This window comes from Pan troglodytes, chromosome 19 (assembly GCF_028858775.2).
Source record: "Pan troglodytes isolate AG18354 chromosome 19, NHGRI_mPanTro3-v2.0_pri, whole genome shotgun sequence".
NCBI classification, from domain to species: Eukaryota; Metazoa; Chordata; class Mammalia; order Primates; family Hominidae; genus Pan; species Pan troglodytes.
Window position 1 is genome coordinate 52,276,585 of NC_072417.2, and position 17,268 is coordinate 52,293,852.

The 17,268-nt window shown below is 41.1% G+C and overlaps 2 protein-coding genes across 4 annotated transcripts in view; one reads left to right on the forward strand and one right to left on the reverse strand.

The window, feature by feature from the left end:
- Nucleotides 1-17,268, forward strand: part of ALDH3A2 (aldehyde dehydrogenase 3 family member A2) — a 61,675-nt gene that overhangs the window by 36,314 nt on the left and 8,093 nt on the right. Inside the window, exon 11 of one of the 2 annotated variants that reach the window (XR_010153252.1) lies at nt 240-471. Coding sequence is in view for 1 of the 2 variants with exons in the window: in XM_063799732.1 (XP_063655802.1) it covers nt 240-362 (123 nt within the window). In the remaining variant the exon portion in view is untranslated. Of the gene's footprint in view, nt 1-239; nt 798-17,268 lie in introns of those variants that run through there. The other variant, XM_063799732.1, reaches the window with a different exon arrangement.
- Nucleotides 1-17,268, reverse strand: part of SLC47A2 (solute carrier family 47 member 2) — a 39,045-nt gene that overhangs the window by 7,386 nt on the left and 14,391 nt on the right. The gene's annotated exons all lie outside the window — the stretch shown is intronic.

The following is a 17,268-nucleotide window of genomic DNA, read 5'->3' on the forward strand; positions in this document are numbered from 1 at the left end:
GGGTTTCGCCGTGTTGACCGGGCTGGCCTCCAGCTCCTAGCCTCGGGTGAAGTGCCCGCCTCGGCCTCCTGAGGTGCTGGGATTGCAGACGGAGTCTCGCTCACTCAATGCTCAATGTTGCCCAGGCTGGAGTGCAGTGGCGTGATCTCGGCTTGCTACAACCTCCATCTCCCAGCCGCCTGCCTTGGCCTCCCAAAGTGCTAAGATTACAGCCTCTGCCCGCCCACCACCCCATCTAGGAAGTGAGCAGCGTCTCTGCCTGGCCGCCCATCGTCTGGGATGTGAGGAGCCCCTGTGCCTGGCCGCCCCGTCTGGGAAGTGAGGCGCACCTCTGCCCGGCCGCCACCCCATCTAGGAAGTGAGGAGCGTCTCTGCCTGGCCGCCCATCGTCTGGGATGTGAGGAGCCCCTCTGCCTGGCTGCCCCGTCTGGGAAGTGAGGAGCGCCTCTGTCCAGTCGCCCCATCTGGGAGGTGAGGAGCGCCTCTGCCTGGCCGCCCCGTCTGGGAGGGTTAAATGGATTAAGGGCGGTGCAAGATGTGCTTTGTTAAACAGATGCTTGAAGGCAGCATGCTCGTTAAGAGTCATCACCACTCCCTAATCTCAAGTACCCAGGGACACAAACAGGGCCGAAGGCCACAGGGACCTCTGCCTAGGAAAACCAGAGACCTTTGTTCTGGTGTTTATCTGCTGGCCTTCTCTCCACTATTATCCTATGACCCTGCCACATCCCCCTCTCTGAGAAACACCCAAAAATGATCAATAAATACTAAATAAATAAATAAATAAACTACTTTTCAAGACATAGTGTAAGATATAAATAGAAACAACAAAGTTAAGAAACAGCAGGGGATGAAGTTAAAGTTTTTCTTAATTTTCTCTGCTTGTTTGTTTTTGCAATCAGTATTTAGTTGTCACTAGTTTAAAAATAATGGATTATTGGCCAGGCACAGTGGCTGATGTCTGTAATCCCAGCACTTTGGGAGGCAAAAGCAGCACTTTGGAAGGCAAAAGCAAAAGACCTCACCTGAGGTCAGGAGTTCAAGACCAGCCTGGCCAACATGGTGAAACCCTGTCTTTACTAATAATACAAAAATTAGCCGGGCGTGGAGGTGAGCACCTGTAGTCCCAGCTACTCAGGAGGCTGAGGCAGGAGAATCGCTTGAACCCAGGAGGCAGAGGTTGCAGTGAGCCGAGATCACACCATTGCACTCCAGCCTGGGCTACAAGAGCGAGACCCTGTCTCAAATAAATAAATAATATTGCAAGCCTCATGGTAGCCTCAAATCAAAAACCTACAAAAGATACACAAAAAATAAAAAGTATACTACCAGAGAAAATCACCTTCACAAAAAGGAAGACAAGAAGAAAGGAAGAGAAGACCACCAAACCATAAAATAAATAATAAAATGGCAGGACTAAGTCCTAACTTATCAATAATAACATTGAATGTAAATGAACTAAAAACTCTCTAGTCAAAAGACATAGAGTGGCTCAATGGATAAAAAACAAAACCCAATGATCTGTTGCCTACAAGATGCACACTTCACCTACAAAGACACACATAGACTGAAAATAAAGAGATGGAAAAAGATATTGCATGCAAATTGAAACCAAAAGTGATCAGGAGTAGTTTATACTTAGACAAAATAGATTTCAAGACAAAAACTGTAAAAAGAGACAAGGTCATTGTATAACGATAAAGGGGGTCAGTTCAGCAAGAGAATATCACATTTATAAATATATATGTATCCAACACTGGAGAACCCAGATATATAAAGCAGATGTTATTAGAACTAAAGAGAGAAATATATTTCAATACAATAATAGCTAGAGATTTCAACATCCCACTTGCAACACTGGACAGATCATCCAGACAGAAAGTCAACATAGAAACATTGGACTTAATCTGCCCTAGAGACTAAATAGACCTAATAGATATTTACAAAAGATTTCATTCAGCTGCTGCAGAATACACATTCTTCTCCTCAACATATGGATCATTCTCAAGGACAGACCATATTTGAGTCACAAAACAAGTCTTAAAAAATTCAGAAAAAATTGAAATCCTATCTGACCACAGTGAAATAAAACTGGAAGTCAATAACAAGAGGAATTTTGGAAACTATACAAACACATGGAAATTAATATGCTCCTGAATGACCAGTGGGTCAATGAAGAAATTAAGGAAATTTTTAAAATTTCTTGAAACAAATGATAATGGAAACAACATATCAAAACCTATGTCATACAATGAAAGCAGTACTAAGAGAGTTTATAGGAATAAACACCTACGTCAAAAAGTGGAAAAACATCTAATAAATAACCTAATGATGCATCTTAAAGAACTAGAAAAGCAAGAGCAAACCAAACCCAAAATTAGTAGTCTGTGTCCTGTGAGGCCAGCCAGAAACATAGAAAAGCAAGAGCAAACCAAACCCAAAATTAGTAGAAGAAAAGAAAGAATAAAGGTCAGAGCAGAAATAAGTTAAATGGAAACAGACCAAAAAAATACAAAAGATCAATGAAATGAAAAGTTGTTTTTTTGAAAAAATAAACAAAATAGACAAAGCTTTAGCCAGACGAAGAAAAAAAAGAGAAAAGATCCAGATAAAATCAGAAGTGAAAAAGGAAACATAACTAATACCAAGAAATGCAAAGGATTGTTAAACGTTACTATGAGCAACTGTATACCAATAAATTGGAAAACCTAGAACTGGATAAATTCCTAGACACATACAACCTACCAAAATGCAACCATGAACAAATCTGAAACCTGAACAGACTAATAACAAATAATGAGATTGAAGCTGTAATAATAAGTCTCCTATCACTTCTCAGCCTTTTGGCTAAGATCAAGTGTAATCATAAGTCTCCTAGCAAGCAAAAGCCCAGGACCCAATGACTTCACTGCTTAATTTTACTAAACACTTAAAGAACCAATACCAGTCCTATTAAATCTGTTCAAAAAAATAAAGGAGGGAGGAATATTTCCAAACTCATTCTATAATGAGGCCAGTATTATCTTGATACCAAAACCAAAGACACATCAAAAGAAAGAAAACTACAGACCAGTATCCCTGATAAACATTGATACAAAAATTCTCAACAAAAATACTAGCATACCAAATTTATCATGACCAAGTGGGATTTATCTCTGGGATATAAGGATGGTTCATCATATGCAAACCAATCAGTATGATACATCATATCAAGAGAATGAAGGACAAAAACCATATGATTTCAATTGATGCTGAAAAGCATTTGATGAAATTCAACATCCCTTCATGATTAAAAAAAAAAAAACTCAAAAAAACTGGGTATAGGAGGAACATTAACACAATAAAAGCCTTATACAACAGACCCACAGCTAGTATCATACCAAACGGGAGAATTGGAAGCCTTCCCTCTAAGATCTAGAACAGGACAAGGATACCCACTTTCACCAGTTATTCAAAATAGTACTGGAAGTCCTAGCTAGAGCAGACAAGAGAAAGAAAGTGCATCCAGATTGAAAAGGAAATCAAATTATCCTTGTTCGCAGGTGATATCATCTTTTTTGTTTGTTTGTTTTGTTTTTGGAGATGGAGTCTCGCTCTGTTGCCCAGGCTGGAGGGTTCAGGGACTTCTCTGCCTCATCCTCCCAAGTAGCTGGGATTACACTACACTGCCTGCACTACAAAGCCTGGCTAATTTTTGTATTTTTTTTTAGTAGAAACAAGGTTTCACCATGTTGGCCAGGCTAGTCTTGAACTCCTGACTTCAAATGATCTGTTCACCTCGGCCTCCCAAAATGCTGGGATTACAGGCGTGAGTCACTGTGCCCCGCTGGTGATATCTTTTTTTTTTTTTTAAGAGAGAGGGTCTCGCTGTGTCATCCAGACTGGAGTGCAATGGTGCATTCACAGCTTACTGCAGCCTTGACCTCTTGAGCTCAAGCAGTCCTCCCACCTCAGCCTCTCAAGTAGTTAGGACTACAGGCATGCACCACCATACCTGGTTACTTTTTTATTTTAGTAGAGATGTACCACCATTCCTGGCTAACTTAAAAATCTTTTTGGAGAGATAGGGTCTCACTGTGTTGCCCAGGCTGGTCTCAAACTCCTGGCCTCAAGCAGTCCTCCTGCCTCAGCCTCCCAAAATGCTGGGATTACAGTTGTGAGCCACCATGTCTGGCCCAGATGATAGGATCTTATATTTGGAAAAACCTAAAAACCCCCACCAAACAACTATTTGAACTGATAAATCCAACAAATCAACATACAAAAATCAGTAGCATTTCTGTATGCCAACAGCGAACAATCTGAAAAATCAAGAGAGTATTCCCATTTACAATAGCTACAAGTAAAATACTTAGGAATAAACTTAATCAAAGAAATGAAAGATGGCCAGGCACGCTGGCTTATGCCTGTAATCCTAGCACTTTGGGAGTCCAAGGTGAGTGGGTCTCTTGAGACCAGGAGTTCAAGACCAGCCTGGGCAACATGGCGAAACCCTGTCTCCACAAAAAATACAAAAATTATCTGGGTGTGGTGACATGCACCCATGGTCCCAGCTACTCAGGAGGCTGAAGTGAGAGGATCACCTGAGCTCAGGAGGTCAAGGCTGCAGTAAGCCATGATCATGCCACTGCACTCCAGCCTAAGTGACAGAGTGAGACCTTGTCTCAAAAAAAAAAAAAAGAAAAAGAAATGAATGATCCCTACAATGAAAACTATAAAACATTGATGCAATAAATTGAAGAGGACACACAAAAAATGGATATTCTATGTTCATGGATTGGAAGAATTAATATTGTTAAAACGTTCATACTACCCAAAGCATTCTACAGATTCAATGTAATCCCTATTAAGATACCAATGACATTCCTCACAGAAATAGAAAAAATAATACTAAAATTTATATGGAACCACAAAAGACCCAGAATAGCTAAAGCCATCCTGAGCAAAAAGAACAAAACTGGAGGAATGACATTACCTAACTTCAAATTATACTACAGAGCTGTAGTAACCAAAACAGCATAGTACTGGCATAAAAATAGACACACAGACTAATGGAACGGAATAGAGAACCCAGAAGTAAATCCATGCATCTACAGTGAACTCATTTTTGACAAAGGTGCCAAGAACATACATGGGGGAAAGGACAGTCTCTTCAATAAATAATGCCAGGAAAACTGGATATTCATATGTAGAAGAATGAAGCTAGACCCCTATCTCTCACCGTATACAAAAATCAATTCAAAATGGACTAAAGACTTGAACTGAAGACCTCAAACCATGAAACTACTAGAAGAAGAACTTTGGGAAAACTCTCCAGGAAATTGATCTGGGCCAAGATTTCTTGAATAATACCCCCAAAGCACAAGCAGTCAAGGCAAAAATGGATAAATGAGATCACATCAAGTTAAAAAGCTTCTGTACAGCAAAGGAAACAATCAACAAAGTGAAGAAACCACCCACAGAATGGGAGAAGATATTTGCAAACTATCAATCTGATGAGAGATTAATAACCAGAATATATAAGGAGCTCAAACAACTCTATAGAAAAAAATCTAATCCGATTTAAAAATGGACAGAAATAGAAAAAATAATCCTAAAATGTATAAGATCTGAATAGGCATTTCTCAAAAGAAGACATACAAATGGCAAACATATATGAAAAGGTGCCCAACATCACTGATCGTTAGAGAAATGCACATCAAAACTACAATGAGATATCATCTCACCCCAGTTAAAATGGCTTCTATTCAAAAGGCAGGCACTAATGGATGCTAGGGAGGACATGAAGAAAAGGGAACCCCCTTGGCCGGGCGCGGTGGCTCACGGCCTGTAATCCCAGCACCTTGGGAGGTCGAGGTGGGCGGATCACCTGAGGTCGGGAGTTCTAAACCAGCCTGACCAACATGGAGAAACCCCTTCTCTACTAAAAAAAATACAAAATTAGCTGGGCATAGTGGTGCATGCCTATAATCCTAGCTACTCGGGAAGGCTGAGGCAGGAGAATTGCTTGAACCTGGGAGGCGGAGGTTGCAGTGAGCCAAGATTGCGCTATTGTACTCCAGCCTGGGCAACAAGAGCGAAACTCCGTCTAAAAAAAAAAAAAGGGAACCCTTGTACACTGTTGGTGGGAATGTAAATTAGTACAGCCACTGTGGAGAACAGTATGGAAGTTCCTCACAAAACTAAGAACTACCACGTGATCCAGCAATCCTGCTAGGTATATACTCAAAAGAAAGGAAATTAGTATAGCGAAGAGATACCTGCACTCCCATATTTATTGCACTATTCACAATAGCCGAGATTTGCAAGCAACCTAAGTATCCATGAACAGATGAATGGATGAAGAAAATGTGGCACGTATATACAATGGAGTACTAGTCAGCCATAAAAAGGAATAGGATCCTGTCACTTGCAACAACATGCATGGACCTGGAGGAAATTATGTTAGGTGAAATAAGCCAGGCACAGAAAGCCAGACGTTGTACGTTCTCACTCGTTTGTAGGAGACATAAATTAAAACAATTGAACTCATGGAGATAGTGAATAGAATGATGGTTACTAGAGGCTGGGATGGATAGTGGGAGAGGGAATGGGGATGGTTAATGGGTACAAAAATGTAGTTAGATAGAATGAATAAGATCTAGCATTTGACAGCACAACAGGGTAATTATAGGCAATAATAATTTATTATACATTTTAAAATAAAAGTATAATTGGATTGATTGTAGCACAAAGAAATGATTAATGCTTGAGGTGATGAAAACCCCATTTATCCTGATTATTAGGCATTGCATGCCTTATCAAAATATCTCATGTACCCCATAAATATATACATCTAATATGTACCTATTAAGATAAATAAATAAACAACCAGAGAAAATTAATAAAAACAAAAGTTAGTTCTTAAGATCCATAAAATTGGCTGGCGCAGTGGCTCACGCCTGTAATCCCAGCACTTTGGGAGGCCTAGGCGGGCAGATCATAAGGTCAGGAGTTCGAGACCAGCCTGGCCAACATGGTGAAACCCCGTCTCTACCACAGATATAAAAATTAGCCAGGTGTGGTGGTGGGCACCTGTAGTCCCAGCTACTCAGGAGGCTGACGCAGGAGAATCGCTTGAACTCAGAAGGCAGAGATTGAAATGAGCCAAGATCGCACCACTGCACTCCAGCCTGGGCAACAGAGCGAGACTCCATGTCAAAAAAAAAAAAAAAAAAAAAAGAAAAAGAAAAGATCCATAAAATTGGCGCACGCTTACCAAGGATCTGATCTTGGTAAAATAAAACCAAAAAACAAAGAGAGTTAGACATAGATTACCAAAATCAGAAATGAAAATGAGAGCATCACTGCTGACCATAAAGAAGAAAATTAAAGGAAATATGAAGAGCAACTTCATGCAAAGGAATTAAACAATTAAGGTGAAGTGAATAAATTCCTAGAAAGGCACAAATTACTGAAACTAACTTAACAAGAAATAGGAAATCTGAATAGACCTATACCAAGTAAATAGATTGAATTTATAATTTAAACTCTTCTGACAAAAGCCAAAGCCCACATGACCTTACCGATGAATTGTATTCAATATTTAAACAAGAAATAATGCCAGTTCTTCACAAACTCTTTTAGAAAGTACTGGAGGAGAGAATACTTCCAAACTCATTCTGTAAAGCCAATGTTACCCTTACACAAAAACCAGATCAAGATAACAAAAAATAAAAATTACAAATATTCCTCATGAACACACTCAGAATTTTTAACAAAATATTAGCAAACCAAATTTAGTAATATACAGAAAATATATACACCATGATCAAGAGAGGTTTATCCGGGCCAGGCGCAGTGGCTGATGCTTCTGATCCCAGCACTTTGGGAGGCCGAGGCAGGTGGATCACGAGGTCAGGAGATCGAGACCATCCTGGCCAACATGGTGAAATCCCATCTCTACTCAAAGTACAAAAATTAGCCAGGTGTGGTGGTGCGTGCCTGTAATCCCAGCTACTCGGGAGGCTGAGGCAGGGGAATTGCTTGAACCCGGTAGGCAGAGATTGCACTAAGCCCAGATTACGCCACTGCACTCCAGCCTGGCGACGGAGTGAGACTCTGTCTCAAAAAAAAAAAAAAAAAAAAGAGGTTTATCCCAGAAATGCAAGGTATAACACCTGAAAATCAATTAATACAAAGCAGCATATTAATAAAGAACAATTAATGCAAAACACCATATTAATAAAGAACAAAACCACATGATTATCTCAATAGAAGCAGAAAAAGCATTCCACAAAATCTAGCACCCAATTATGAGATGTCTCAACAAACTAGGAATTAGAAGGGATCTTTCTCAACTTGAAAAAGGGCATTTAGGGAAATGCTACAGATAAAATTTAACACAGAAAGACTGAATACTTCGAATACTTTCCCCTTAATAGTGGAATCAAGGCTCAGATGTATGCTCTTTACACTTGGATTCAACATTGTACTGGAGAGCTGGGCACAGTGGCTTACACCTGTAAACCCAGCACTTTGGGAGGCTGAGGAGGGTGGATCACCTTAGGTCAGGAGTTGGAGACCACCCTGGCCAATGGTGAAACCCCGTCTCTACTAAAAATAATAATAATAATAATAATAAATAAATAAAAATTAGCCAGGCACGGAGTTGCGTGCCTGTAGTCCCAGCTACTTGGGAGGCTGAGGCAGGAGACTCGCTTGAACTTGGGAGGCGGAGCTTGCAGTGAGCCAAGATCGCGCCATTGCTCTCTAGCCTGGGCGACAGAGCGAGACTCCGTCTCAGAACAAAACAAAACAACATTGTATTGGAGGTTCTCCCCAAATTGGAAAGCAGAAGTAAAAGTGTCTATTCACAGATGACATGATCCTACATGTAGAAAATCTTAAGGAGCTCAGACACACAAACTATTAGAACAAGGTCACAGGATAAAGGATCAATAATCAAAAAATCAATTGATTTTTTATAAACATGAACAATCTAAAATGAAATTAAGAAAACAATTTCGTTCACAGTAGCATCCAAAGAATAAAATTCTTTGGGATAAATTTAACAAAAGAAGTATAAGATTTGTCCATTGAAGACTATAAAACATTGCCGAGATAAAGAAGTTCTAAATAACTAGAGACATTCTGTGCCCATGGATTGGAGGCCTCAATATTGTTAAGATGACACTTCTGTCCAAATTGATCTATAGAGTCAACACAATTCTTTTCAAAATCCCAGCATGCTTTTTAGTAGGAATTGATAAGCTGATTCTAAAATATATACAAAAATGCAAAGGACCTAAAAGAGTCAAAAGAGTTTGGGGACAGAAAAGAACAGTTGGTATATTAATAGTACCTGATTACAAAACTCCCTGTAAAGCTACAGTAATTAAGACTGTCACAATGGCATAGCATAGACATAAATCAATGGAACGGAATTGTGAATTCAGGAGTAAACCACTATATTTATGGTCAGTTGATTTTCAACTGTGTTTCCAAGAAACTTTACTGGAGAAATGAGTCTTTCATGTGCTAACAAATGGTGCCAGGACAATTGGATATCCATATGTAAAAAATGAATTTAAACCCTTACCTCATATTATACACAAAAATGAACTAAAAATGGATCAGAGGCCAGGCGCTGTGGCTCACACCTGTAATCCCAGCACTTTGGGAGGCCAAGGCGGGTGGATCACGAGGTTAGGAATTCGAAACCAGCCTGGCCAACATGGTGAAACCCCATCTCTACTAAAAATACAAAAATTAGCCGGACGAGGTGGCACACACCTGTAGTCCCAGCTACTTAGGAGGCTGAGGCAGAAGAATCGCTTGAACCCGGGAGGCAGAGGTTGCAGTGAGCCCAGATTGTGCCACTGCACTCCAGCCTGGGTAAAAGAGCAAGACTCCATCTCAAAAAAAAAAAAAAAAAAAAAAAGGATCATAAACCTAAATGTAAGAAAGACTTAAAATTAAAACTTTTTAAAGAAAACAGAGGAGAAAATCTTTGTGACCTTGGGTTAGGCAGAGTTCTTATATATAAAATAGCAAAAGCATGAGCCATAAAAGAAATTAAGAAATTGGACTACATTGAAAGTGAAAACTTTCGCAACTCAAAAGATACCATTAAGAAAATGATTCAGTTAGACAGGAAGAAAAAGTTTAAGAGACCTACTGTACAACATGTTAACTATTGTATACTTGAAAATTGGTAATAGTATATTTCAAATGTTCTCACCACAAGAAAATTAGAATTATGTAAGGTAATGCATATGTTAATTAGCTTGATTTAGCCATTTCACAATGTCTAAACATAGTGAAATGTTTACATATATACAAACATAGTGGCTGGGTGCATTGGCTCATGCCTGTAATCCCAGCACTTTGGGAGGCTGAGGTGGGAGAATGGTCTGAGCCCAGGAGTTCTGTAGTGAGCTATGATGGTGCCAACTGCACTCCAGCCTGGGCAACAGAGTGAGACCTGTCTTAAAAAAAAAACAAAGAACAACAACAAAAAAAAAAGCAGCAAAAAAAAAAAAAAAAACAAAACGTATACCATAAATATATTTATCTGTGAATTTAAAAAATAAAATTTAATTTAAAAAGATAAGCCACAGCCTGGGTTTGCAAATCATAAAGCTTGATAAAGGACTTGTATCTAGAATATATAAAGAACTTTTATAACTAATAATAAATGTTATGGGTTGAATTGTGTCTCCCACAAAAGATACTGAAATTCCTTTTTTTTTTTTTGAGGTGGAGTTTCGCTCTTGTCATCTAGGCTGGTGTGTAATGGCACAACCTTGGCTCACTACAACCTCCACCTCCCAGGTTCAAGCAATTTTCCTGCCTCAGCCTCCTGAGTAGCTGGGATTACAGGTGTGTGCCATCACGCCCAGCTAATTTTTATATTATTAGTAGAGATGGGGTTTCACCATGTTGGCCAGGCTGGTCTTGAACTCCTGACCTCAGGTGATCTGCCACCTCAGCCTCCCTAAGTGCTGCGATTACAGGTGTGAGCCACTGTGTCTGGCCAAAAGATGTTGAAATTCTAACTCTCAGTACCTGTGAATGTTACCTTATTTGGAAATAAGGCCTTTGCTGATGATCAAGTTAAGATGAAGTCATTAAGGTAGGCCCTAATGCAATATGACTGGTGTCCTTATTAAAAGAGGGAATTTGGGCCTGGTGCAGTGGCTCACACCTGTAATCCCAGCACTTTGGGAGGCTGAGGTGGGCAGATCATGAGGTCAGGAGATCAAGACCATCCTGGCCAACATGGTGAAACCCCATTTCTACTAAAATACAAAAAAAAAAAAAAAAAAATTAGCCAGGCATAGTGGTGCGCACCTGTAGTCCCAGCTACTTGGGAGGCTGAGGCAGGAGAATTGCTTGAACCCAGGAGGTGGAGGTTGCAGTAAGGCCAGATTGCAGTACTGCACTCCAGCCTGGCTACACAGCAAGACTCCATCTCAAAAAAAAAAAAAAAAATAGAGGGAATTTGGACAGAGACAGACATGGAAGAAAGACTTGAAGAGACAGGGAAAAGATGACCATCTACAATCCAAGAAACCCCTGAGGCTACCAGAGATAGAAGAGAGGCCCAGAACAGATCCTTCTTTAGTGCCTTCAAAGGAAGTGTAAGTATGACCCTGCTGACACCTTGATTTAGGATATCTGGTCTCCAGAACTGTAAGACAGTAAATTTCTGTTATGTAAGCCATCCAATTTTTGGTACTTTGTTATGGCAGTGCTAGTGTCTTAGTCCATTTTGTGTTGCTATAACATAATACCATAGACTGAGTAATTTATGATGAACAGAAATTTATTTGGCTCACGGTTCTGGAGGCTGGGAAGTCCCAGATCAAGTGACAACATCTGTTGAGCGCCTTCTTGCTGTATCATCCCAATGCCTGAAGGGCAAAAGAGCACACAAGAAAGAGGGGAAGGGGGCCAGACTCATCCTTTTGTCAGGAACCGACTCTTGAAATAACTAACCCGCTCTTAAGATAATGACATTAAGGCCAGGTGCGGTGGCTCACGCCTGTAATCCCAGCACTCTGGGAGGCTGAGGCAGGTGGATGACGAGGTCAGGAGTTCGAGACCATCCTGGCTAACACAGTGAAACCCCGTCTCTACTAAAAAAAAAAAAAAAAAAAAAAATTAGCCAGGTGTAGGTGGTGCATGCCTGTAGTCCCAGCTACTCGGGAGGCTGAGGCAGGAGAATGGCATGAACCCAGGAGGTGGAGCTTGCAGTGAGCCGAGATCGTGCTACTACACTCCAGCCTGGGAGACAGAGCAAGACTCCGTCTCAAAGGAAAAAGATAATGACATTAATCCTTCTCTTAAAGGTCCCACCTCGACAGGGCACACTTTGGGAGACTGAGGCAGGAGGGTTGCTTGAGGCCAGGAGTTCAAGACCAGCCTGGGTGACATCATGAGACTTTGTCTCAAAAAAACAAAAAGACAACCAAAAAAAGTTCTATCTCTCAACACTGTTACATGAACATATGAACTTCGGAGGACACATTCAAACCAAAGCACTTAGCAAGCAAATACAACCAGCTACCAAATATTATATTTTCATATTTTTAAAATTTGTTTTATTTATTTTGTAGATTGAGACAGGGTCTTGCTCTGTCACCCAGCCCAGAGTGCAGTGGTGCAGTCATAGCTCACTGCAGCCTTGAACTTCTGGGCACAAGCTATCCTCCCACCTCAGCCTCCCTAGTAGCTGGGACTACAGATATGCACCACTATGCCCGGCTTTTTTTTTTTTTTTTTTTTAATGTTTTGTAGAGATGGTATCTTGCCATGTCACCAAGGCTGGTCTTGACCTCCTGGGCTCAAGCCAACCTCTTTCTTTAGCCTCCCAAAGTGATGGTTTTATAGACTTGAGTCATCACACCTAGCCTACTTAATTTTTAAAATGGGCAAAAGACTAAAATAGAAATTTCACTGAAGGCTACATATGAATGAATGATAAACACACAAAAAGGGGCTCGTCATTAGAGAAATGCACACTGAGACCACAGTGACATAGTAGCATATCCCCACTGGGATGGCTGCAACAAGAAAGGAAAAGCCATCCAGCAGCTTGTTTTGTAGATATTGACAAACTGATTCTAAAGCTTATGTAGAAAGGGAAAAGACTCAAAACACAACATTTACAAAGAAAAGCGATGTTGGAGGAGTGATACTACCCAATTTCAAGAATTACTATAAAGCTGCAGTGATCAAGACAGCATGGTAAAGTTGTCCACAAGGTCTTGTCTGTTGCATTATAGTCAACCCTAATGTCTATTAAATGGCTACTGTGTTTCAGACACTTTCATACATGTTAGCTCAGTTACTTCTCGTATCAGTACTTTTTTTATTATTTATTTTTTTGAGACAGAGTCTTGCTCTGTCATCCAAGCTGGAGTACAGTGGCGCAATATTGGCTTACTGCAACCTCCACCTCCCGGCTTCAAGCAATTCTCATGCTCAGCCACTGGAGTAGCTGGGATTACAGACATGTGCCACCATGCTTGGCTAATTTTTGTATTTTTTGTAGAGACAGGTTTCGCCATGTTGGCCAGGCTGGTCTTGAACTCCTGACCTCAAGTGAGGACCTCCTTTCCCTCAGCCTCCCAAAGTCCGGGGATTACAGGCATGAGCCACTGCACCCAGCCTTGTATCAATACTTTATGTCAGGGTTGATTAAAAAAAATTCTTTTAATTTTGATAAAATACACATAAAATGTGCTGTCTTAAATGTTTTTAAGTGTACAGGTCAGCAGTGTTAAGTATATAGCCAGCCCTCCATACCCACAGCTTCTGCATCTGTGGATGCAACCAGCCATGGATCAAAAATATTTGAAAAACAATAATACAACAATAAAAAAATAAACAGCATAGCAACTGTTTACATAGCTTTTACATTGTATTAGGTATTATAAGTAATCTAGAGATGATTTAAACTCATAGGAGGATGGGCATAGGTTATACGCAAATTCTCTGCCGTTTTATGTCAGGAACTTGAGCATCTGTGGATTTTGGTACCTTGCGGGGTCCTGGAACCAATTGCCCAAGGATACCTAGGAATGATTCTATTGGTGAAAGAATAGACAAAAAAGATCACTGGAATGGAACAGAGAGCCCAGAAATAGACCCATACAAATACAGTCAACTGATTTTGACAAAGGAGCAAAGGCAACTGGAGAAAGCCTAGTTTTTTTTTCCAAGAAATGGTACTGGAACAACTGGACATCCACATACAAAATAATGAATTTAGATATCCTGTTTTACAAAAGTTAAAACCACAGACCTAAAAGCAACATGCAAAACTATAAAACTCCCACAAAATAATAGAAAATTTAGGTGAATTTGGGTTACACTGTGACTTTTTAAAATTTTTTATTTTACTTTATTTTTAGAGATGGGGGTCTCACTCTGTTGCCCAGGCTGGAGTGCAGTGGTATAATCATAGCTGACTATAGCCTTGGACTGTTGGGCTCAAGCAATCCTCCTGCCTCAGCCTCCCAAGTAGCGAAGACTATAGGTGTGTGCCAACCCCGCCTCCCCCCCCACCCCCGCCCCCAGCTAATTTTTAAAAACTTTTGTAGAGATAGGGTCTCCCTTATGTTGCCCAGGCTGGTCTCAAACTCCTTGGTTGAAGTGATCCTCCCACCTCAGCCTCCCAAAGTGCTGGGATTACCAGCACTGGTATGCTGGCATGAGCTCTACTGCACCTGGCTGGCAGTTTCTTAAAAAGCTAAAAATAAAATTATCATTTGACCCAACAGTTCAACTCCCAGAACTCTACTAAAAGAAATGAAAACAAATCCACACAAAGACTTCCATGTGAACATTCTCAACAGCATTATTGATGATAGCAAAAACTAGAAACAACCCAAATGTCCATCCACTGATGAATGGATAAACAAAGGCAGTATTTCCATACAATGGAACTACTCGGTAATAAAAGGAATGAAGCAGTGACGCATGCTGCAGCATTGATGAACCTCAAAAACAGTATGCTAAGGAGAAGCAGCCAGGCACAGGACTGCATATCATAAGACCCTACTTATATGAAATTTTTCATACAGACAGAAAGCAATGCAGTGGATTGCCCAGGGCAGGAGATGGGAGCAGGGATTAACTACGAAACAGTCTCCAGGAAATTCTGGGGGGTGATGTAAAACTAGATGGTGGTGATGGTTACGTAACTCTAAATTCATTTAAAATCACTGAGTTGTATACTTATGTATGAATTTTATCATATATAAATTATAACTCACTAAAAGTTTACAAAATATAAAAATAAGGCTCATGGAAAATGTAAATTAAGAAAAAACCGACTAGCCAGGAGGAAAAATGATGGGCTGCACATACACAAGCCCTCAGGCTCTGGTAACTGTTCTCTGTAAACCTGACTCGGAGTTTCTTGGTAGCCAAGTGACTAGAGAACTACTGCCCCCTGGAAGGGGAGGCATACTTAATTTCTTAAGAAATGCTGGGCCAGGTGCCATGGCTCATGCCTGTAATCCTAGCACTTTGGGAGGCCAAGGCAGGAGGACTGCTTAAGCCCAGGAGCTCAAGACTAGCCTGGACAACATGGCAAGATTCCATCTCTACAAAACTTTAAAAAGAAAATTAGCCAGGCATGGTAGTGCACACCTGTAGTCCCTGCTACTCAGGAGGCTGAGGTAGGAGGGTTGCTTGGGCCCAGGTGGTCGAGGCTGCAGTGAGCTGAGATGGCACCACTGCACTCCAGCCTGGGTGACAGAGTGAGACCTGTCTCAAAAAAAAAAAAAAAAAGCAAAGCTATTCCTAGCTTTCAATTTCAAGAATGATTTCTCAGGTGTGGTCTCACCCAGACACTAGAGAAAAAGTATGAATAGTGTCTTTTAACAGCATCCAGGCCAGGTGCGGTGGCTCACACCTGTCATCCCAGCACTTTTTGGGAAGCCGAGGTGGGTGGGTCACCTGAGGTCAGGAGTTTGAGACTAGCCTGGCCAACATGGTGAAACCCCGTCTCTACTAAAAATACAAAAATTAGCCAGGCATGGGGGTGCATGCCTGTAATCCCAGCTACTCAGGAGGCTGAGGCATGAGAATCACTTGAACCCAGGAGGTGGAGGTTGCAGTGAACCAAGATCACACCACTGCACTCCAGCCTGGGCGACAGAATGAGACTCTGTCTCAAAAAAAAAAAAAAATAGTATCCTATGACAAAAGCAATAATGGGCTCCATAAAGTAGTTTCATTTAATGTTCCTTGATAAAGGCCACAAATATGATGCCAGAACACAGCCCAGAGAAGGCATTTCTGCTGAGGCTAAGAGCATGTGGCCCGAGCTTGTCGCTTTCTGAATGCCCGGCTATATTCAAAAATAAATCCTAGAATAGTTAGCGAACTGGATGGAGTACACAGAGGCCTTTGGAAATATCCTCCGTAAATATGATTTCTTTCAGTAGATTTGTAATGAGTTGGTAATTATTATGCAAGTGTTTTTTCCCCAGGTAGAGAAAGGGCTGGAATGCGCCAGTATTGCTAAGTAAGGGCATATCCTTCTGCAGAGCTATGGGAATGTATGCAAGGGGTGTGTTCCTGAAGAATTCACGTAACTCCAGATGCAAAGTAGGAGAGCTACGAGTTCAAATTCTGCTTATTAAGCAAGAGTTTAGTGTTTTGGGTTTTGTTGTTTTCTTGTGTTTTTAAAAAATCATAGCTGGGCACAGTAGTTCATGCCTATTGTCCCAGCACTTTGGGAGGCTGATATGGGAGGATCACTTGAGCCCAGGAGTTCAAGGCCAGCCAGGGCTTGGAAGATAAACCTGGCAGCTCCCGAGGCCAGCCATGCCTCCACCGTGCCAGCCTTCCTCTGGCCCAGGCTAGTGACTCAGGCCAACGTTGGAAGGCCCACCAGGAGAGGATTCCACCTACCATAGTGTGACCCTGTCTCTACAAAAAATACAAAAATTTAAAAATTAGCTGGATGTGGTGGCATGCACCTGTAGTCCCAGCTACTCAGGAGGCTGAGGTGAGAGGATCACTTGAGCTCAGGAGGTTGAGGCTGCAGTGAGCCATGATCGCACTGCTGCACTCCAGCCTGGGTGACAAAGCGAGACCCTGTCTCAAAAAAAAAAAAAAAAATCACATAATTCAAATCTGTGTTAAATGACACCTGTCTTTAGTGATCAAAGGAGCAGAAAGTCCAGTTCCTTCTGTGTTCTGGGTGGGCTTGTTCCCTTGTAGAAACGTCCCTCTGTGCTGGCAACAGGATATGGTTGCCATTCA